This window comes from Pelodiscus sinensis, chromosome 11 (genome assembly GCF_052426305.1).
Source record: "Pelodiscus sinensis isolate ZL-2025 chromosome 11, ASM5242630v1, whole genome shotgun sequence".
In the NCBI taxonomy this organism is placed as follows: Eukaryota; Metazoa; Chordata; order Testudines; family Trionychidae; genus Pelodiscus; species Pelodiscus sinensis.
This window is the reverse complement of record NC_143062.1, coordinates 42,473,299-42,497,866: the sequence shown is the minus strand read 5'-3', so window position 1 is coordinate 42,497,866 and position 24,568 is coordinate 42,473,299. Positions and strand designations below refer to the sequence as shown.

Sequence of the window (24,568 nt, the reverse complement as noted above, 5' to 3'; positions counted from 1 at the left end):
ACTGGTTGTAACACCATGGCTGAAGCATTCCCTGTTAGGTCCAGGCCTTGCTACATGCTGTGCTTGGGAAGACCCCTGTACTCACAAAGAGCCCCACTGACCTGGTTTTAATGGAGATTCTGGTGAGGGGCAGGCTCCTGTCCATGGGGATCCGTTTTTGCAGGATGGGGACCATAGTGAATGTCAGTAACATGAAATCATAAAAGGGGAAAACAAAACAAAAACTTAGGACATGGCAACTTGTATTACCAGTGTGAACAACCAGCATTTTATTGCATTTGAGAATGCTATAATGTCAGTAATTAGTACTGACTACACAACATTTTTTATTGTCTGTATCAACAGACATGGAATGATGGAATTACAGTTGATGTAAGGAATGAGTTTCTTTTATGCCTTATCAAAAAAAAAATCTCATTACTGGCAGCACATACACATGAAGCACCATGCTAACAGTCTGGACTGTACCATTTTTATCAAGGCTTATGGGTAGAAGATATTTTGTTACCTATTCTGGGCCCATTAAAATGCAACTGCAAATTTACCTCTCAAGACTAGAACGCTAAGTGATTTCTGAAACATCTAAAAATTCAGTCCGAGTACATTAACCAAAGGTACCAAAGGATTTCAAAATAGTTTAACACATTCTTCACGCTATAAGGAATGTAGCTTGTTGGCAATCCGAAAACTACAATAGTTTAAAATTATTAAAAAAATTTTTTTTTACATACGTATATATAAAATATCTAATGATCTGCAATGCCTTAGAATCACAATCCCTACCCCATTCTCTCCCCCAAAATCTGAGTTTTAAGAAGAGTGCTAGGAATTGTATTTGAACTCTTTTAAGCGACAATCAAAGATGATAATATTTTGTGGTCACTGTTCTACATAAGCCTTGATTTTTCATATCACTTCTAGTCAAATGCAGAAACCTAACAGGTTTTACATTTACAAACTTTTCTTTGTGGACAAGGAAGGCTTTGACTCTCATTCCTGACAGCGATTTACCTGATACATGGTACTACTTTCATAATATGTACGCTTTTCTTTGAGAAAAAAAACATGTAACAAATTGTCTTTACATCTTGGCACCTTGTAAAGTTTTTTTTTCTTTATACAAAAGTTCAATAGTTTGACACGCCCCATTATTAATCACTACTTCACTGATAAACTTTGAAAGTGTGACCCTGGAATTCATCATGCAAAATATTTACTGCAGCAGGAGAAAAACGTTTTTTAAAACAACTTTTTTTTTTTAGTTTTCAAATGTATGAACCTTTGTTTAAGACAGCCAGAAATGGCAGTGGTAAGATAACAGAGGGGTGGGAAAGTATAAAAACAAACAAACAAAAAACCCAGCTCAACACACACTGTACAAAAGAGTTTTCGATCAATGATAAAAGGAGAAAAAAATAATCTGTCAACTATTTTACAATTTAAAAGCAAAAAAAAAAAAAAAAAGTCAGGGATTTTCTCCCACATGTCAGCAAATGTCATCCAATATTCTTTAAAGCAAGGATAACTAAATAAAATACATGTGCAGCATATTCTGCAATTCCATTACATACAGTAGTTTTTTTTTCCAAAGTTTTTTTTTAGTATAGTTAATATAAAGCAGTTGCACAAAAAGCAAAAGGTGTTTTGACAAACAGGTATGCATTTATTCCTTTTTGAGCAATGGTATTTTAAAAAAGGACCTTTTCCCCTTTTCCTCCCTCCCTCCCCCCCCCCAAAAAAGACAAAGGCTCACACGGACACATTGGGATATATATGTACAACATAATAAACCCCCACCCTAACGAAGCAACTGTATATCCAAAAGGATATTGAATCAGAATTGTAAAAATCATAGTGAAGTTTGCTTGATGTAAAGCCTGAGATTTTCAGTTGGTTCTTCTGCGAGGCTGTGACACCTGTCAGATATGTTAAAATCTAATTTTTATTTCTTTTTCTCTTTTTCTTTATTTAGTTTGCTACAGTCTTTAGACTAAGCATGCAAGACATACAACTAAGTGCAACTGAGTGAAATGTATTTTTATTTACTCATTCCCTAACAGTTTGAACTGAGGTATGCGTACTAACAGTTTCTCATGCTGTTATCTTTACTCATGTCTAGCTACACATGCTGAGAATGAACTAATCTACCAGATTTTTATCCTCTTGAATACCAAACTAACCAGCAAACCACTCAGTTTAGAAACATGGGGACCACTTCTCAGGATCCCCATCTGGCTACTGCCGGCATGTCATGAAGCTGCCTGGATATACTTTAAAAAAAAGTTTCAAATGACCACGGACTGCCCTTTTTTCCCTTTCTCTCTCTCTCTCTCTCTTTTAAACAGAACGCAGAGTTGAGCTTTAGAAAAGTAACTGCTAATGAAATTTGTTGTATCAAAGCTTATGTGTGGACAGGAGTGTTATTTCCTTATGAAAAATGTGGATCAAAAACTAAACAAGACTCAGCAAATGTGCCAAGAAAAACCAAAATTAAAGCAGTCATCTTAGCACAATCCTTAAACAAAAGTGGCATACAATCTGTAAAAACAAAGACCCCAAAATATGTTTTAATCTAGGAATACTATTATATGGTCCAGTAAAATTGTGGGAGCTTTTCTGTTCTCTTTTGTATTTTATTAAACTGTCTCCTTTATTTGACACTCCAATTTTCTGCAAAATAACTGCATTTGCTTTCTCCAGCTCCCTTCTTATGGCTCCCTCTGTAACACTGTTTCCTAATTTTAACCTCAAAAGAGCTCCTCAATTTCTCTTCACAGAATTTCGATTTGGTTGCTGTAAAGGAATACGAATAAAAAGTAACTTTGGTTCAGTCATTTTCTTGGCCATCTAAATTTATTAGAATAAAGGAGCAGTTTCCCTTCTAAGGTTAGCAATAGCCCATATTCTTGTCTTTTCCCTCTAAATCCTTCAGCCTCCCTTGATCAACAATAAGAGGATATTTGGCTTCATAAGATAAAGCATATAACAGAGAACATAATTTACCTTTGTGTAATATCTTTGGTAATTTTAGGGGGGAAAGGTACAAAGAAGAATATAAATTAAGCTCTGAAAAGCTTTTTTTTTTTGAAATAATAATTAAACAAAAGCTACAGTCCTACATAAATAAATGAGTGACAGAAAAGTGGTTGCAGAATGAAAGTGTTTTGGTGTTTGGTGACTGATGTGTACTGACCTGTAACAACAGCTTTCTGTATGTAATGTTTGCTTTGAAGAGCACTGCCAGTTTTACCAAACAAGCCCCAGTGCTGTTCTCCCCCACCCCACTATTTACTGTTTTTTACGGTGAGGTTTTGATACTGGCTGGTCTAATATTGCATAACAATCTTAACTGCAGTACAGAATTTGCACAGTTGAAATTATTAACACTGTAGCATTAGTGGGCTCAGTCCTTATTAACTGCCATCACAAGTTTAATCTGAAATCTAATTTGTGTTCAAACAGATTAATGCCACCAAGCAATGCTGAACCGATGTTTAACTGAGAAATGTCACCACATATTACAACAGTTGAATGAAGTCATCTTTCCAACCACTCTTCGCAAATGAAAAACAATAATAAATGTATAGGTACCCATTTTGGTAATCTCAGATATTCCAGAAAGATTTGTTGGCCCATTAAAACTCATGTTAAACAACTGAGAGAGCCTGCCACTGTAGTATTCATTCTCTAATGAAGTGAATTCTGTTGGTGCTGCATATGTTTCTTTGTGCTGTTCAATTTTGTGGCATTTGCTAATATTCACCAATGCTGCCAAAAAAAAAAAAAATCAAAAACCCAAACCAAAAAACCCCTGCTTTGTGGAATGAATGTGTGTTGCTTCCTACAGTATTTCTATGTTCATCTGTCATTCATTCGCATTCTTACAGTACTTCATTTCTGTCTCTCTCTCTCTGTTGGATGACCCTTCGATGCGTACACAGTGCAGCATTTGGGACCTTTTCAAAAAAACAGACACCAAAATGGAATGTTTTCTATAGCTAAAGAAAACATGATGGCATCTGAAGGAGACTGGAATGAATGACGGAAAAAACTACAAACAATTCAATGACATTCAGCTTTGTATAATAAAAACACCTATTAACATTCATCACAAAGTACAGAAAAACATTAAGCCTCCAAGAGGCCCTGGGCCGAGATGTGGCCTGAGGTCAGAACTTAAAATGGTAGAGCAGAAGGGGAGGAGGGGAGAGGAAATAAAAGCAATACATTAAAAAGTTTGGGATAATTTGTCTTGTAACCCCCTCGCCAGTATACACACATACGCGCGCGCACACACACATGCCTTCCCCATCCCAAATGGAAGCAAAACAAAAAACAAAACAAAACAAAAACAAAAAAAAAGAGGGGCGGGGGAGTAAAGGCAGTGATAACCAACATGCAGTACTGTGCAAATATGTTGTCCATTGGAATCCTTAAAATCTGGGCAAAGGCTTGATCTGCAGTTTAGGTCTACATGCTCAGAGTTTGATGTCCTCAGTGTCCAAAATTGGCAGGACTGCAGTCCGAAACCTGCTGCTATATGTGGGTAAGTGAATCAGTTTCGCAAATTTACAACACTGATGTTGACTGTAAGAGAGGAAAATAATCCCAAGTACCAAACAAGTCCATCCAATGCACAGAGTACAAATTCCTTTTTTCAACAAAAAGTAGAAAAATCAAAAATACTCCCAAATGGGATACTTGATGGCACTAAGAGTTAACATATTTCATAGTTGTCAAAAGTGTACTGAGAATCCTCCAGACTGTACAATAATGGAGAGATTTCACAGCTAAATTTGACGTGTTTTTTCAATCTTCATTCTCAGGATAATGACGTCAGGCATACTCATTCTATGTCCTCATTTACAGGTTCGTCTTCATAATCTCTATCGTGATCAAAATCTGGACTGTGATTGGCTGTTGTCACTAAGGAGAGTGGGCCTTCGTTTTCATCCGGATCCAACGGTTCTTCTTTGACATGCACAGGGTGCCTAGGAAAATTAAAACAGTCAATTAGCATCTTCCCTGTTTAAAAATGAGTTTGTCCTGCTTTGGCAACACAGACTTTTTTGGAGAAATTGAAGGCCTGATTTCCAGAGACGCTGAACACTGGGCAGCTCGAACTAACTTCTCCAGAAGTTGTGGATGGTCACTACTAATAAAATTCAGGCCTATGAACTTTTGGGTTGCTGCTAAAGAAAAAAAAAACCAAACAACCAAAAAGTGTATAGCTAAGAATATGGCTACAATTACTTTGCTTCAGTGGGAAAATATCCTAAGAGGAGCATTTGCTTCTATATGGTTTATTCATGGGATTTAGAGAATATGCTCTCAACTGACATATTAAGTTGATTAACACAATCTTTGGATAAATACGTGAAATGAGCACAGTAAAGCAAAATAGTGGTCTGTCAGCCCATTGAGCGGGTGGAGGCTGGGCTAATCATCCCTTGCTGTGTGTTCTGCTTTTCTAGTTAACATGCAGAACCTGTGAGACAACTCTCCAGAGGACGACCCCAAGTGAGGTTCTATCATTAATCAACTTCAAGCAAACACAGCAAAGAGACACCATGATACATGCTTTAAACTCCAAATTAATGCATATTTTTTACAAACTGTCAATAAGGGAAGAAAAGCTCTGCCAGGAAACACAAACGGAGAGGAAAAGGCTCGCTCAACACAACAATATGATAAGAAAGCAGAGCCCTAACGAGAATAATAACACTGTCAGCTGTAAACAAGGCAGAACATGATCCTCAGCTCATGGTGGGCACAAGGATGCACTAAAGAGATGCGATCTGCCAAATTTCTCATTATAGAATAGCACATGAATAACCCGCAGGGGAATGCGGGTTGGTCATTCAAAACGGGTATGATAACAATTGAAAAATGTTGTTCGTAAATCATATTTACAACAAATCCTTCACAAATACAAATTACGTTTTTTGTTCAGTAGCTTTTGATATGTAAAATAGCCATGTGAGTCAATAGTGTCTTGTTGGTGGGACTTCATAGGAAACTAGGATTTTATTGACATTATCAAGTATTAATAATGTGACACGCCAATGGAGACCCTGTTTGCTTCCTAAATAATTGATGTTGCAGGCAATGCCTTAAAATAAAGTGTTAATGAGTTCAAGTCCCTCTCTGTCTCTGGTTGAGTTGCTATCCACCTCCCACAGTGTGGGTTGTTCTCTAGCCAGCATAATTTAACCCTTTCATGTAAGCTATATATAGAAAATCATAAGCACAAACATTCCTGGTTAAAAACTTTTTTTTTATTTCTTCTTACAAAGCATCAAGTTATGATAAATGGTTTACAATAATTACCCTTCACTTTGTAATTCTGGCTAGATGGGAATGGCAATGCTTTTTGTTTCACTTGCTTGCACATCATGCAAGAGGGGGAAAAATTAATCTGTAAATTTGGGATCCAATCACGAATGGTGACTGTGGCTGACTATCTTCTAAACTCAGTTGTTGTGCATGGGCGAGCAAGGAAAAGGAGCGATGCAACAAGGCAAGTGGCTAACAACAAAACTTAGATCTTACACAGTGCTTTGGATCAGTAGACTTTAATCTGCTTTACCAAAAAGGTTGGTTTCATTAACTCACTTTTACAGATGGGGGAAACTGAAGCAAAGTCACTCGCCCAAGGATACCAAGCGGGTTGTGCCCATGAAAGCTCATGATACCATCTACATGTTTTGTTAGGCTACATCTAGACTACAAGCCTCTTTCAAAATAGGCTTTTTCAAAAAAGATACTTTCAAAAAAGCCTCTTTCGAAAAAGAGCATCTAGACTACAACCAGTACTTTTGAAAAAGCAAGCGGCTTTTTCAAAAGAGAGCACCCTGGGAGTCTGGATGCTCTCTTTCGAAAAAGTATAGCTTGCATTACATAGCACCTTTTTTTGAAAGGGCACTTTCGAAAAAAGGTGCTTTTCCTCGTAAAACGAGGTTTTCTGCAGTCGAAAAAACTGCCGTGTTCTTTCGATTTACTTTTGAAAGCACGCAGCAGCAGTCTAGATGCAGGGGAAGTTTTTTCGAAAAAAGGCCACTTTTTTTCAGAAAAAAAGCCCTGTAGTCCAGACACACCTTTAGTGTTTAAGGTGCTGCAAGACTATTCGCTGTTTTTTAAGTTTTCAAAAAGTCACGATACTCTAGAAACAGATTTCCATTTGAAACCGGACCAGATTTGGAAATATCCCCTATGCTGACTACACAGATGTCTAATATCAGCTGTGACTGCCTTACAATGCTTCCACACTTCAACTTTTTGGCTGTGTCTACACTGTACCCCTTTTCCGGAAAAGGGGTGAAGTGTAGACACAGCCTTTGAGTTGCAAAGGTAACTTCATCAATATGTGGGAATTAGCTGCACTTTCTATCCCGAGTGGCAGAGAAAGAGCAGAGAGAAATTATCTCAGCACAGAGGCATATTAGTGCTTATCGAACATCTTTATTTTTTCAGTTTATGAAAACATACCCTATAACAAGTCTCTGGGGGCTCATGCAATATACAGGAAAATACACTAGTCACTGTTCTCTGGACCTGGGAAGAGGATCTCCTGAAAGCAAACATATACTCCCACCACACCCAGCCAACATCTACAAAAACAGGTGGGCCTCGCATTATGTCCGAAAAGGTCAACATGCTTGGGATCTAATGGGCCAGTGAGTAGCAAATCTGTCAGTTTTTATAAAAATACCCCAGCCATGGTTTTTTTTTTTTTCTATTTAGGACCTCAGCAGAAATCAGCTGCCACGAGGTGGTTTTTCAGACAGTTTAGTTTTGAGACAACTGTGGAAGAACACTGACATGCATGTGGAGTAGTCTCATGTCACTGGGAATCAGGGCCTGATCCAGCAAAGCCAGAAAGAAGTCTCCCTGAAGTCAATGGGGATAATCACAAGTTAAAAGAGTCAAGCATGTGCTAAGTGCTTTGTTGATTGGGACTACATCAATATGCAAAGAGATCTATTATATTTGTAACTAGAATATACCCATGGTATGATCATGAATAGGATGAAGTTTAATAAGGTAAAATGCAAAGTACGTCACTTAGGAAGGAACAATTCATTTTACAAATATAGACTGGGAAGCGACAGTCTAGGAAGGAGTATTGCAGAAAGGGATCTAGAGGTCATAGTGGACCCACAAGCTAAATAGGATTCAGCAGTGTGACACTGTTGTAAAAAAAGCAAACATCATTCTGGGATGCATTACAGGAGCAAGACATGAGAAGTCATTCTTCTGCTCTACTGTGTGCTGATTAGACCTCAATTGGAGTATTGTGTCCAGTTCTTGGAACCACATTTCAGGAAAGATGTGGAGAAATTGGAGAGGGTCCAGGTAAGAACAACAAAAACGATGAAAGTTCTAAAAAACATAACCTATGAGGGAAGACTGAAAGAATTGGGCTTGTTTAGTTTGGAAATGAGATGACTGAGAGGGGACACGATAGCAGCTTTTAAATACCTAAAAGGGTGTCACAAGGAGAAGGAAGAAAAATTACTCTCCTTAATCTCTGATAGGACAAGAAGCAATGGGCTTAAATTGCAGCACGGGAGGTTTAGGTTGGACATTAGGAAAAACTTCTTGTCAGGGTGGTTATACACTGGACTAAATTGCGTAGGGAGGTTGTGGAAGCTCCATCACTGGAGATATTTAAGAGCAGGTTTAGACAGATATTTATCAAGGATGATCTAGATTGCGGGTGAGAAACCTAAGGCCCACGGCCCAGATACAGCCCCCGGCTTGCCTGGATCTGACCCCTGAGACTCGGTGCACCCTCCAGCATTGGAGAGCCCACACGTGAGGTGGTTTTGATTGTTTTTGTTTCTCACTTGTGTGCAGCCCCCGACTGACTGTCCTATTGGTCAATGGCCCTGACCCAAAAACGGTTCCCAACCCTAATCTAATTGGTGCTTGGTCCTTCCGTGAAGGCAGGGGACTGGACTTGATGACTTCTTGAGGTCCCTTCGAGTTCTACAGTTCTATGCATCATGACATTCCTAGGTGAAAATGTGAAAAAAAAGAAAAAAGAGCTCCTATGCACACAGAGCAAGAGCTCTGCATTTACATTCCTTTATCCTGGTGGGAGTAATATAGATTACTGTATTTCTTTAAAAGTCTTGCTCATTGTGATTTTTGTCACTGTTGCCATTTTTTTTGTTATTTTGAAAAATTAATCGTTTTTCCCCCCAAAAGTAAAGGTGCAGTGGTTTTGTGAACCTGACATGGCATTGTGGAGACGGCTTCTTCCCCAGGTTGTGCAGTTTCCAAGGCTATTTTTCACATGTTAATGGGTCTGCCCACCTCACCCATCTATTAGGCTAATACGCTATCACTAAGCTCTAACAACAAAGTGCTAGCAGATTGGGTGGATATTGGCCGCACCTTGTGCAGTTATTGAGTATCTCAGATACAACAGCCCTTGAATATAACTGATTTGTCTCGTTTCCAATCAGCATAACAGTTTCTTAGGACAAATCTGGTTTAGTTTCTCCCTTGGGCATTAGATGCCATTTTGCTTTGGAGATTTGGGGTGGGAAGTGCTGAGGATGCCATGCACGTTAATACAATGTTTTCATACCGTGCTGTTGTGCTCTATGGAGTTAACCTGCATGCTACCACAGAAAGGGATCTATGGTATGACCAGATGATTGGAGCTGAAACTGCACAGACTATCGGCAAAAGACATGGCATAAAACCCATGATAGCTGCTACAGTAATAGACGGTGAGTGACTATCCTTCCCCTTCTTAATGGTTCCAGGGGTTTTCCCAGAGGAGGCCTTCCATTTTGTAGAAATGCTTGAAAATTTCATTAGGAATTCCAAGATCATGCCAAACACCTACTTTAATGCAAATCTGAAACAAAATCCAGGTTTTCCCAAAAAGGTTCTTGAACCTTTCCAGCGCAACCGCAGGGCAGCTCAAGGTTTTTTTCTATAAGCTTGTGAAACCGGGTGGTTTTGACTGAGTTTCGCTTTGAGGTGTGGGTTTGTCCCCAGAAGCAATAAACAGAGCACTGGGGATGTGAAGCCAAGTGAAGGGAAAATTAGTGAAAAGGTCTGAATGAGTCCAAGTGAGACAAAGCTATAGGGAATCACAAAGCTCTCATATATGCCTCTACACCTCTCTTTCCCCCAGGCTGCTGAAATGTTGGGCAAATGTGAAAAGCAGTGAGACTCCAGTCTGAAGCAATCATCTCTTCAAATGAGGATGTTTCTCTGAACTACTCAAATTTCAAGCAGAAACTGTGTTTGGAAAAACAAAAACAAAACCACAATCCAGCCCCATGTGTGACGTTTTCATTGCAACACCAAAATGGCAAGGGAAAATGGAAACCCTCTAATTCAGACACTCTTCAAACACCTCAACACTATCTGCAATGTTCAGTTTAAAGAATGTAATGTTCAGAGGCAGAGGGAGATTTTTATAATTTGCCAAACCAGTTGGAATCTCTATTTAGTCTTTCTTGTTTACGAGCAGAATTCTAACACATTTTAAGTGAAACGTCTAAGGCTTCAGAAGGGGTTAACAATAAATAACCTTGCTGAACACAGATTTCCCTCCTTTTCACATCTGAGTAATTCTTTTGTTTGTCCACTCTGGGAACAGAGGCGTTTTTAATAAAGCTGACTGTTGTTTAAAGCCACTGTGTTCTGGTGGCGCACACAGCATGCAATAGTTTGCTTTGTGGCTACCTTTGGAGCATATCAGGATGAAAGTGTTATGTCCCCAAGCTGTAATTATGTGACTACTTTCTAGTGTTTCAAAAAGGGGGGAGGGGGAGGTAGCAGTAGTTCAATGTGTCATAAAAAGGAAAGAAATGAATGGTAATGAGACTTCAGCTAAAGTGTTGTACTTGCTTAGTTGTCATGTTAACAAGGTCTCCTAAACCGTATGATAAAGTTTAAGGCTTGATTTATTCCAATATACTGGAACTGTTAAAAAACAATTTGCATTATGGCAGAGAAGTGTGTTTTGCAAAAGAATAGAGAATGTCATTATAAAGTGAACTTAATGGAAATAAGATATTGCAAAGAATAACCATCTATGACTCTGATAGTCTGCGCTGGAAATCTGATGTTGGCACGTAATTATATTTAGCAAACAGTGTAAACCCTGTGATGTTTGAACAGCATCCTGCTCCGTGGCCTTTCAAAGTATTTCAAAACACGTGTTTAATGGGAAAGCCCATAAGCGGCTATCAGGGCATACACCTGGCTGCATTTTTACTTAAACCAAAGGAAATACTCAGTACAGAACACACACTTATCAATCTGAGAATATGGAATCATTCAAGAAACAAACTATGTCATGCTACAACTCAAAAAGGGATTTTGGGGTTCTGGTTGATGGGGTGTACTAGCCCTGCACTAGGGAAGCTAGGCTCACCTGGTTGAAGGAGTCCCGCCCCCACAGCCCTGCTGGGCATGCTCAGACTGCAGCCCAGGTATAAAGGCCTGGAGAGAGGGGCTCAGTCTGGGCTGGCTGCTGAGGAGGAAAGAGGCACTGCCCAAGCTCCTGGGAGGTGAACTGCCAGTGGGACCAGACCTGGGTACTAGCCAGAGAGACACCAGAGACACAGCCGAGAATCTTGATCATAGAATACTAGGACTGGAAGGGACCTCGAGGGGTCATCGAGTCCAGTCCCCTGCCCTCATGGCAGGACCAAATACTGTCTAGACCATCCCCGATAGACATTTATCTAACCTATTCTTAAATATCTCCAGAGATGGAGATTGCACAACCTCCCTGGGCAATTTATTCCAGTGTTTGACCACCCTGACAGTTAGGAACTTTTTCCTAATGTCCAACCTAAACCTTCTTTGCTGCAGTTTAAGCCCATTGCTTCTTGTTCTGTCCTCAGAGGCCAAGATGAACAAGTTTTCTCCCTCCTCCTTATGACATCCTTTTAGATCCCTGAAAACTGCTATCATGTCCCCCCTCGATCTTCTCTTTTCTAAACTAAACAAACCCAATTCTCTCAGCCTTCCTTCACAGGTCAAGTTCTCTAGACCTTTCATCATTCTTGTTGCTCTTCTCTGGACCCTCCAATTTCTCCACAGCCTTCTCGAAATGCGGTGCCCAGAACTGGACACAATACTCCAACTGAGGCCTAACCAGCGTAGAGTATAGCGGAAGAATGACTTCCACTGCACTGGGGAAGCTAGGCTCACCTGGTTGAAGGAATCCCACCTGGACTCCGGAGGAAGGACCCTGGAAGGAGGCTGGTGAAAACTGGTAGGAAGTAGCCCAAGGTAGGAGACTGTATCCTGAGGGGCTCAGCATGTTACGGTGGGATTCCCCACTGAGTCAGCAGAGAACCATGCTACTTTTAACAGGACCCTGGGATGGGACCCGATGGAATACGGAGGGCCTGACCCCCCCCACCTGTTCCTCAATCCCCAGCTGTGGGGCCTGCACCCATGGCTAAGGACTCCAGCTGCTAGGCCTCTCTGCTCCAGTAGGAGGGGCTTTTGCTAAAGACTCTGGCTACCAGACCGCACTACCCCAGTGTGAGGGGCTGTTGTTACTGACTTTGGCCCGTAGGCCGCTCTGCCCCAGCGAGACGGGTGTTTGTTAAAGACTATGGCTGCTAGGCTGCACGGCTGCACTGCTTCAGCAGGAGGGGTGTGAATGTAGAACTGCAGGTGAGTTTCAGAATGCAGGGTTGGGTGTAGGTCCAAGAACCTCAAGGACGCAACAGCTTCCCCCGGGAGAGGGACGAGTACATCACACCAAGACACTGTGAATGATGACATGAGACACACTCTCCCCCTCTCTCGTGTCTGAGGTGACTGTGCCTCTCGCCACAGTATGTAAGCCCTAAACAATGGGTACTAAATGCAGCAAAGGCACAGCTACGTACATGGTTCCACGAAATGTGCTTCTCTGTTTTTCTCTTGTTATTTTTCCCACCACATACTCCCTTCAAAAACAATGAAATCTTAGGTGAAATGAGAAGTACACGAACTGTACGAGTCCTGAATCTTAACAAAAAAAAAATACCTGGATGAAAGGAAATTTATAAACCTTCATTTCTGTATGTTAGCCCAGGAGAGGGCCTTATTCTTGTGGGAAAAAAATCCATCTCCTTCTATTCCTTTTCCCCTAAAACCGTGCATGGGCATGGGTAGAGCATAACCAATTGTGACTAAAACTGCCTGAAGAGGAATCCATTTGTGATAGTACTAACAGTGTGTCACGTAATGCTACTTTGGGAAAGATAATTAATACTGCACAAACAATCACTGCAAAAGCTAAACTCATTATTCAAATGTTTTGAAGTAAATGGTAAAAGACAATGTTCAAATTAATTATGAATTAAAAATGAATGTTGCCATCTTTAAAGATATTTTTCAAAGCACATTGTACACTGATTTAAAATGCTAGAATATCAAAGTATACAGAGCTTTAGATTCTTGTCCCTTTCCCCCCGCCCTCACAACATATTATGCAGGTGGGAAACTTTTTTTGCCATTAAATGCTAATTAGTTTCACAACTAATTACTAGGATGGTATTAGGTTAATGTTTTTCTACTTTTGATTTAGACCTACTTTTGTAAAGCCTGTATTCAAATTACTTCAAAGAAAAAGGTTACAAGTTACTTGGGTTTCAGATTTTTTTTTTTAACATGAACTTCGATAACTCGGCCAATGATTTTATAGTATATTTTAATGAACAGCCAGATAAAATGGACTGCGCTCTTACCCATATTTACCCCCCAGAAGTAGTCACTTGCTCCAAATAAACAATTTTTTTAAAATTTGAGAACTGTATGCCTTATAAACTCTGCTTTCCTTTCCAGCTGCCAATTTTCTAGTATATAATTTGGGGGGATAGAGGAGAATTTACAGCTTTACAAACTCACTCAGTCACTCAAATACTGAACATCCCCCCCCCCCCCCCACAGGGGCAGCACACCGTTTCTGGCTTACCTCTTTCTGTACTAGCGCTTTGCTCTCGGGATGTTAGATATTGTTTAATTTAACAATTGTTTAAATGCACATGATTATCCGATAGGCCCTGGGGATGGGACAGGGAAGGCAGCCAGTGTGCTCCCAGCCCCAGTCCTGGGGAGCTCCCCGCTACACCATGCTGCTCTCTGCGTAGCAGCGACTGCCTACTGCTCCTGCCTGATGCCTATCAGAGGCAGCAGTGCAGGGGTGGGAAGCATGCAGATCCACAGGATCTGGTGTTCACGGGGAGCTGGCTTTTAAGGCAGCTTCCCACGAGCACTGGCTCCAGCCTGCCCCTGCCCCTCTCCCCCGTGCTGCTATCTCTGATACAGAAGCAGCAAAGGGTGGGGAGTACGTGTAGTTGTTTGGATTAAACAATAAGCCCAGATTTATCAGTTAATCATTTAAACGTCTATACATTAACACCCCTATTTTGCTCCAGTGTCATTTGCATTTAGCATGGACAGCAATCTCCTCTTACTTGATGTGGTTACACAGGCACTTGTTCTATTGCTCTCTATTGATATAATGCTCCTTATTAATTTTCCTTTTGATATTTTAAGAGCAATCTGGAAATCATGCATACCTTCACATGTGCCTTCATTAAAGCCTAGCTAAACCAGCTAAACAAGCTCATTCCCCCAGCTAAGCCCTGCCAAGCATGTTTACTGGATAGTCTGAAGTAGACTGAAACAAAAACTTTTCATACAGTTGCCTAAGCGTGTTTTTGTAGCTCTGTTGTCTGGGACTGACCGAAGAGAATGGCAAATGAGTTCACAATTTTACAGCTGTGTGAACTTGTCAGACTGGATTGAGTTGATTGGTTTTATGTGGATGTTGGTAAACGGCCCTTTTATGTTCTAATCGACTTAAATATTTTCAGAAGCTCAGACTTGGTGGAACTTCAGACACAATCACTGAAGACTATCACAGTTACATTGTAGGAGACCCCTAAACACACACACACTTATTCTGTACTTACATTGCTTGCATAGGGGAACGTCCTGGACTACTGTCACTCCCATTACTGTTCGTATGCTCCATTGCACCATTAAGATCTTCCCTCATAGCATTGGCTAAATTGCCCAGAGTGGGATTTCCCATGGAAGCAGTAGTGTATAGAGGTATACTATTATCAGCCATTGAAGCCTGCCAAGGACAAAGGAAAAGCGTATGAAGTACATGGCCACACATTTTTATATACCTCACAACACAACCACATATTCAAAAATACTCTTCTCATTTACATTAGAAAAGTTTAAAAAAAGCAATGACAGCAAAAGAATTCCATTCTACCAGAGTACCAGGCTGTCATTAAATGATCAAAAAGTGTATGAGCAGTTACAGAGGATTAAAGTTTTCTCTTAGTTATGCCGGTGGAAATCCAGAATGAAGCCAACTGAATTACTCTAGACATACACCAACATAACCAAAGTATAAACTCGGGCCTTTCAGATTCACTGTGTTACTTTAGCACCGCTGAAAGACATCTAAGATGTAACCTGGTAGGGTAAACTAAGATGGCGTTCTCTATTTCTTTAATGCACTATTATCTTAGATATATTAGATTTGCTTCCATTCAGTCATGATTGTATATCTGATAAGTACTTCAACAGACACATTTTAGTCCTCTTCTAAATGCAGGTCTTTGTAAAAAGAGAACAAACAGTTAAACATTTTCCTTCTTGTTCCAGATTTATTGGTGGCTAGCTTTTTATTGCATGCTCATGTTTGATCATTTTGACAGGGCTGTCCTACAATAAGCAAGTCAGATTTGCGGCGCATTAAAACCTCTTCCGGGCCAACACAATCCCGTCATGTAGTGATGGGAATAGAACACCCTCAAGCCACATGTGTGTGCATGTGTGTGGTGTTTAAAAAGCAGCAACCCTTCAAAACCAAAAGACCATTTTACCCATCTATGAACCAATGTCCGTGGCTTTCAGATGTGTACCAGCACAGAAAGCCACAGATGTTGGCTCTGCAGTGGCCAACCTAGTCAGGGGAAAGGTCAGCCACCTGCTGCAGTCAAGCAAAAGAATCCATCAGCACCATGTCTGGATGAAGCAAAACTGCCTGGCAGAGGATAATTCATGCAAACGTGCTTCCTACCTGGTGCTCTCAGCTGTGGCGGATTCTTGGGATGTTCCTCACTGCCTGCCACTTGAACCCGGAGAATTACTCCCATTTAAGCACAAATGTGCATGAGGGAACAACCCAGCTATGAGCATAACCTCCCTTTTAATTGTATCCCGAGATGACCTCGCTAAACATCTGATCGGATGTGATCCGAAAAGCTACTCTAACAAAGAGGATTATTTTTTATCTTTTTGATTCAACATGCAGCAAACTAATTTTGATGAAGGGAATGCAAAGATCAGCTCACATTTCCTGCAGTTTGCAAAATAATAAGGCAAGCTCTTCCCCCATAGAGATAACTTGTAATTGCAATAAAGCAATTTACTTGGGAAGAGGCGGGACAGCAGAAGCACCTGATATGATTATTTCTTGAAAACCACAGTCAGCAAATGACCTGATCCTCTGCATAAAGCAGGAAGCAGGGTAGTTTGGCAGTGAGGTTCAGACTCATTACCCAGAAATACTGGTAGTTTCTTGAACCCCTTTAGCTAGGAGCTTAGGCAGGGGGCCTCTGGAGATCAGACTTTGGGCAGATTTCTGCTGTTGCCTGGTTTTATTCAAAATGGAAAAACCCCCACTCTGTTTGTACTTGGAATATTGGTACTTCTGGTTCCAGGCAGAAGTACAAAGGGCAGAGGCAGATCAACCCAGCAACGCTAACCAATCTGTTCAGAACCATTCACATGGGATAGGGTCACTTTCAGCGTTGGGAGCAGGTTTGGTTGGGCTCCCGGTACGTGTGGGGAATCAGCTTAAAAGCTGGCTCCCCATGCTCACCAGCTCCTAGGGAGCCACTTGCTCCCGTCCTCCTGCACTGCTAGGGAGCCACTTGCTCCCGTCCTCCTGCACTGCTGTCTGTATTGCAGGCAGCAGCTTGTGAAGGGAGCAGGCAGGAGCCACTATGTGCAGGTGCGCACCAGCTCCCAGGGAGCTGGCTGCCGCCCCATGGGTAACCGCTGAAATGTTCAGCAGTTACCTAGTTGCTTAATTAAATGCATTTTAACATCCCTACCTCCTACCCCACTCCATTTGTGCACAAAGGAACTCGCACCCCGAGGTCTGCAGGGAGGTGCGCTGGCAGTTGCTTGATCTTTGTCTGGAATGGTGCACAGATTTTGGGAGTGCTCTTGTATAGTCAGGCAGAACAGAGCGTAAGCCCTGGGAGAACCACCAATGCTGTCAGGACAGGGAAAAAGATACAGCTTCTAGGTCTCCCCTGAGGTGAGAACTGGGATCACTATACCCTCTATGCTCAGAGCAGGGAAGAGAAGGGTGCTGCTTCTCTCTAACCATGAGGGAAAGCAGACCTCAGAAATGTCAGCTGTGTGTGGCACCACTACCACCCACAGAGGAAAAAAACTGACATTTTTGGAGGTATGTAACATCACATTTTCAATAGGAACCCATCAAATTTGTGATTGCAGATAACGGATATGCCCAAACCTATAAGGGGGCATAGTTCTAGTCAGTAATAGAGAGTTTGGTTCAACATCTCCACAGACAGGAAATTCATATCATAGACTTGTAAATTTATTATACAAACCATGCCATTTCACACATGTTACCTTATACCTTATGCATAAAATGTTTTATGCCAATGATTTTTTTCTCTTTTTTTTTTTTTTTTTTTTTTTTGCAAATGCTCACAGTCCTCTTGCACAGCAGAGAACACATCACAATTTTTACAGAAGGCCATGAGATGTAGGTTTGGCGCTACTCGTTAGAAACGGTCTCATAATAGGGAGCAAGGACCCTGCTGGTATATTTTACTCCTACTAAAACCTTATATTTAATTGGCACAATATTATCTTATCATATTGTTTATTGACAAGCCTCAAAAGCTTGAGCAAAACCTGCTCAGATTCTCATCTGAATCAAGTTGTTTGTTTAGCATTATCCGAGGACACAAAACACAGGCTAGTCTTTTGAGAAACTGGAAAATGAAAATAGTTTTGGGGTTTTCACAAAAGAATGGAAGGAAATGACAAGAACAACAACCCATGTTTTAGAAGGAACACATGAATAGTTCTGCATGATAAGCGTGTTAATTGAAATTAGTTGCATAGTTAACAGACTCTGAAGGAATGCAGGATCATTTTATTTTTGTCTTTCAGCCTGATGAAGGTAAAATGTGCTTGTAATCGTAACACTATTCAACAGACAAAGCAGTTTTTAAAAATCATACTTCACAAAATTCAAGGGAAAATAAGTTATTAATGAATGGTATTTACAGTTGCTTCATTTAAACATGCTTTCATTTTCCTTTCGGAAGTTACTGCATTAACTGAAATAATTAGGAGAAATGCACTGGGCCACTTCTCTCCCATTAATCTGTTTTCTTCTTTAAAAAAAATAAATTGCTTAAATTGCAAAGCCAGTAAATCTTTCACAACACTTAATTGCTCAAACACCCCACACTTAATCCACTGAACACAGTTTAACCTTTGGCGAACATCTTGGGAAGGCTCTCTATGAATGTTTGGGGCTCCATCGTGCAATCATCAACTATCTTGCAGAAATAAGCTATTGCATGTGAGGAACTCATGGGCAAGATTAAGGCCCTTGTAATGATTGGGGAAACCGTGTGGAAGAGGTGTGAAAACACATAGTAATAAGTAGGCAAAATACAAAAAAAAAATGCTTGTAACTTAGTGGTTCTTATAATGAATACTGATGTCATCGGGGGCATATGAGCCGAAATAAATAATTTGAACAGAGAAAGAATGAGGAAAACATGTATTTCTTTTGTATAATACACAAAAGAAGTTTCAGATATGCACAAATGTTTACTGTGCACATATATTTATATCATTCCTGTATTGTGAAATATCTGCATGGCCTTTTTAATTTCTGACATCTCTCTTCTTCTTTACAAAGTAAACTCAACATTTGTTATTTGACAACAATAGAAAAATATGAAAAATACCCTTAAAAGAAGGTGGGGGGTGGCGGGGAGAGAAGTCTCGCCTTTCCCTTTAAAGCCATGAACAATAGAAGGTCATGTGACACAGTATCCTATCATTCAGCACATTAATAGCTGTGCTAGAGTAATTACACTTGTGGTATTTTTGCCTCAAGTGAAATTCTGAAATAAGAGGATGGAAATTATGATACTGCTGATAAATATTAATAAGTGAACTTTTAATTTTTTTGCCACAATATTCAAAATGCTAAGCATCTAGCTAATGCTGAAGCAGCCTGATATGTGTTTGCCTCCAGGGACTATGATGCTTTATGCACTTAAGAAAAAAGTTTAACGGAATTAAAATTTAATATCTAATTAGAGCAAGGCTAATATATTTTGAAATGAGTGGGGAAGACACATGCCTCTGTTGCATATTTGCTACAATCATTAATCTTACCTGTAAAGCAGCATTGAGAGGTGTGCAGTAGGTGTGGCTGGTCTGTATGTTTTTAATAAGAGAAGGGTTACTGCATAAGAAAAATATAAAAAGTAGAGTTAAGTGCAAACTACTCATCATCCTGGTTTGTTTCCATCATGTTATGTTTCCTCCCGCACCAGAAAAACTACAGACTGTTGTTTTCTGTTCAAATTATTTTCTTTTTTTTTAAATATTATGTTTTATAAATATTATGTTTTAGTTGAATGGCTACCATAATTGCATTTGCCTATATAAAATATGGAAGACCATTATTCAAATCTTTAACAGTTACAGTATCTCGTGTTCTATTGGTCAGTTGAAATATTACCTATTGGCATTTGTTTTCTTCTGGGACTGTGTATGCAACAGAATTTTTCCAAGTTCTTTTTATTCATAAGTCAGTTACTACATAAAGATCCATAGTTAGGAGATTACTATTAATGGCATTATGGAGTATTTTGACTCAGGGTAAATTATGTAGTAGCTGACATCAGTGTCATCCTCAGCTGGATGGGAGAATTTTGGTAAGTAGGAACTTCAGAATTCTTGCTTTCGGAGTTGTATTCTTTCCTGTCAGATAAACCTTGGATAGCATAGTAAGTGCTTGGCAATCCTACAGCCCAAAGCATTTTTGTTGTGGGTGATGGAGGAGAGGTGGAACAGCCGATATTATGGCACTTGAAGGCCATGATAGGGAACTTTAAAGATAAAATTTGAGTCAGGGAGCACTGGTAAAAAAGTATCCCAGTCTGTTTCTTCGAACCATTATTTCAGAATATCACAGTATTTTGTGGCCAAGGTTTTTAAAAGGGGCCTGATGTACAGAATGTGCAGAGCACCCATTCTGACTTGGCTGAGATCCAAAACCCGCACACCAAGCCAGGGAGGGTCCAGGGCCAACAACCCCTAAATATATTTATCATCTAAAATACAATTTTGTTTCTGTTCTGAAACAGAACTGAGCAATAACCATCTTAAACTCAACACCCTTGAGACCAGCAAAACATAGTTGTCCTGGACAAGTGGTCTTCAACTAACGATGAATTAAAATTGCCTTGGGAACCGTAGGGTTGTTTAAAGTGGTTGTTTTTAAAAAGAGGGTGGTCTGCTGTTTGCAATCTTTACTGCAGGCCCAACTGGAGTAATGTCAAAATGCTCTGGGGGAATTTCAGTTATTTATTTGAGGAATATCGACTTGTATTTCTGTGAGAAGAATCGTGAAACAAAGCATATAATTGAATCAAACAGAAAATTATCCAAATCTAGTTTGCCTAAAAACCTTCTTGAAAACCAACTGCACAGTGTATCTGGTCTAGGAGCAGTACCCTTTAGTCTACATTGCATTATAAACAACATTGAAACAAATGTCAAAGCAGCATTATCATAGGCATTTGTATTATTAGCGCAGGGACAAGTGCAACACACATATAAAACCACGACATTTAGTTTCTTTTGCAGCAAAGGTGAGGTCACTGTTTCATGAAATGCAAGTCTACATGAGATGGGTAGATCATGCAAAGCAAAGCAACAGCAGAAAAAAAATAAAAGCAAGTAAAAGCTCTTACTGTGCCACAAGCTCGCCAAAGTTTTCATCAGGGCAGAATTTTCGAGGACGGCCTCGTTGAATATGACGGCCACGTTTAAACTCTTCATCATCAACAGTCCAAAAGGACCCAAACTCATCCTCTACTCTGATAAAGCACTTATGCAGTGAGAGGTTGGTGCGAATGGCACCCTGGGACAAGAGCAGCAGCAAAGGAGATGAAGTGGAAACAAAGGGACACGGGATTGGGGACAGAACAGACATCAAATACAGGGAAAAGGAAAAAGAAAATAAAATGCAATAAGCATAAGCAAATGGTTTGTGAGGGTTAATATGCATTGCCACCTAAAAGCTACTAGCATGTGATGCAACAAACACCAAGCAAGCAGGGGCAAGGGTTCTGGTGGGCATACAAACAGTAGTGATGAGATGCTTTTCTTTGTTTCCCTTAACTGAAACAATGTGAAACCACCTGTTTTGGTCTAACACCATCTAGCAGCCAAAAGCCTCTATGTTAAACTGTAAGCATGATCCGAGCTAGGCTAAGAAGTTCAAACATGGTGGACATACCCACTGATCTTTTGTGGCCTTCGTTTTTGGAACTCTAGTTCATCCACTGTCCATACTGCCCCTTTAACGTTTTCTACTCGCACAAAACACTTGTGAAGACTAAGATTATGACGCACTGCATTCTGCAGCAAGTATAAAAGAGAAAACATTCAAAAACTTTCTATGAGAAAATGCTCATCATTGTCCAAGAACAGCAGCATAGTCAGCTTGACAATCCTTATTTGCAAAGATAACTCCATTCCCCTTCCCCCAACCCACCCCCTCCTTTTCCCAATGAACCCAATCATTATATGTTTAAGATCTTATTTTGCAAAGATAAAAATAAAATCTCAAAACCCAGATTATGAATGAAGGTTATTTTGACAATTATTCACAGGGGGAACGAGAACCTCCATCTTATTCACATCAGGTAACAGCATATTTTACATATAGTTGGAGTAATAGAGCTAAGATATTTTCAAAACAAGTATACAGTTTGTAACAGAAACTTTTCCTCTCCTGGAAAAAGAAAACAGTTTAAAAGACCAGAGAATTCCATGTAACTGTAGAGGGCTCTGTTTGGCAAAGAGAAATTGGAGCAGGGGTCTGTGTGGTTTTCCACGGCTGGACTAATGTGAATCAGGTGCTGAACCTCTTTCCACACCAAGTAAGCAGCACCCCTGTGACCAGCACAGTGCACCAAGTCATGTCTTCCACTGCATGCTCATGGAAGTTGGCTCTCATTTCTGGCAGGCTACTGTACTGACAAAATTGAGCTTCTGCCAACTGCACACATGAGGAGGGCTCTCAGAAACAAAGTGATAATCTCCCCACATGTAGAGACACATTTTTTTCTTATGGTTGCTAGGCTCCTTTATTGGGCATTCCAGAGCTATGGTTCTTGACAGTCAGACCCTATTCTGTTAGGTGCAACCCAGTCCTTCCGCAGGATGGAATCACCAGATCTCGAACATGTCCTGAATTGTGCCTAAGGCTGACACAATGAGACACTTCTTGTGTAAATGCAAACAATTGTGCCTCTGCTTCCCTGAAAGGGCACTGAATATCTTATTAGCAAGCGTGTGTCCCTCTTGTTTTGTGAGCAACTATGCAGCGGGTTTGCAATGACGCTTGTTCTCTAGTGCCAGTGCATTGCTACTGAAAGAGGATCACAAACTAGAGGAAGGGGAGCAGACCATTGGCTGGAAGCAGGCAGGCGAACAAACTACATCCATCATCCTTGGCACTCACTGATTTCGTCAATCTGGTTGACTTGTTAGCGGGCACAATGCCAGCCAAACACATGGGCATGAGTCTAGGCAACCAGGCGACTTCAACACACTGTTGACGAACATCGGGTCTGGATGATGAAAGAAGTTCTAATCATGAATGTCTAAATCAATGCACAAACAAAGGTTCTGTGGAGTGCATTTGTCATGTAAATTAAGAGGCAGTGTTTGTGCATTGGTTAGGGGACGTCAGGGACCCTTTTGTTATTTTTGCTTGGAAATTTCTCTATGAGGCGAGTATCTCCCCATCACCTATCCACTCATAGTAGCATAAAATTCAGTATATGGACTCTCTTCTTAACAGGTCAGCACAATGTAAAGACAGCCTTATGTACTCGATCCTGTGCTTGCGGGCCATGACACATTTCTGCCATACTAAAATCCACACACTTCTTCAGCTTTTCCACTTTGTCACCATCGGTGTTCCTTCTAAGCAGCACAGCTTCACGTGTGATTAATCATCCCTACCCAGTCAGAGGCTCAGGGCTCCCTGCAGGGACCTGACTGATCACCTGTGAAGCTATGCTGCCGCACAGTTTAAAGGGAACACTGGTCAGTATCTTGATCAGTGGGGAAATCAGTGCTGGGTGACTTTTTTCTTCTGAACATGGCAGAGGGTGGATGCTGAAGCTCTGAGGAAGTCCCAATATTTGTTTGGGGTCTATCTTTTTGTACTCTTCCCATATCAATGGGTGAGAAATCCTGGGGGCACAACTGCTGTTTTCAACCCTGAAAAGATGAAAATGCACATTTTCTCATTTGTTTCAGTGTGATGGTATTTTCAACAGAAGCAGGACTGACTTCATCTGCACTTAGCCTCTTGCGCCTGCACTGAGATAAACCAACAGTCTATTGCTTGGTACAGTGGCCTGCCAGAAGAACCTAACCAAGGACAAGATTTAAATCGGTGTTAACTCAAGCAATGTTTCCAGTGCAAATAGGAACATTTTCAAGTTTGTAACAAAATGTAAAATAGTAATGACAGAGTTCCCACAGTGAAAACCAATACTGGAGTCTAATGCAGCAATTGATCAACTGCAGACAAGAAAAATGGATGGTTAGAGTTTGTAAGCAGTCTCTGCATAAACAACTGAACTTAAGTATCTGCATTCTTCTTTAAATATATTTAATACTGGATAAATCATTTATGATCTGATTCTGCTCTAGTAAAGCCAATGGGAGTTCTACCACTGACTCTTAGGGGGACTGCATGAGGTTTTGACTCAATATACTGAAACAGACAACAAAAAAATATTTGTAAGGCATTTGGGGAAAGATGTCTTAGCTTTCCGGGTTTATATATGACCACCTGCTTAGTGAGTTTATAAAGGATGATTGTTTTTTGTTTTCCTGCTTCTGGATTCTTGCTAGCTAACAGTTTTATTTGAACAATGCCCCCATTTCAAAGCCATGCCTGCATCTTCTGCCTCATGGCTGCAATTCCGTTGCAGCAAATCACTACTCCGAAGAACAACCACGCAAACAGACATTGCCTCTGACCTGTCAGAACCAGTTCAGAATGTTCTTCTAGTGCTCTGCTTCACAAAAAAATTAGGCACTATTACCGTAAGACTGCATATTTACCTCATTAAAAGTATTTGTATGCAAGCCACTTTTTTTAGAAAAATTACCTCAAACGTGCTTGAATGTTCTAAATGAAAGGGTTTGTTATTTTAATAACTGCTCAGGC

General features: G+C 40.5%; 1 protein-coding gene across 48 annotated transcripts in view; it reads right to left on the bottom strand.

The window, feature by feature from the left end:
- Positions 1 to 240: 240 nt before the first annotated feature.
- FOXP1 (forkhead box P1) overlaps positions 241 to 24,568 on the bottom strand; it is a 561,728-nt gene continuing 537,400 nt past the window's right edge. For all 48 annotated transcript variants that reach the window (XM_089781253.1, XM_075938629.2, XM_075938606.2 and 45 more), the window contains 4 exons: positions 21,611 to 21,732; positions 19,477 to 19,546; positions 14,958 to 15,124; positions 241 to 4,991 (listed from right to left, as the gene is read on the bottom strand). In XM_089781253.1, the coding sequence (XP_089637379.1) occupies positions 4,847 to 4,991; positions 14,958 to 15,124; positions 19,477 to 19,546; positions 21,611 to 21,732 (504 nt within the window). In that variant the 3' untranslated portion in view covers positions 241 to 4,846. The remainder of the gene's footprint in view (positions 4,992 to 14,957; positions 15,125 to 19,476; positions 19,547 to 21,610; positions 21,733 to 24,568) is intronic.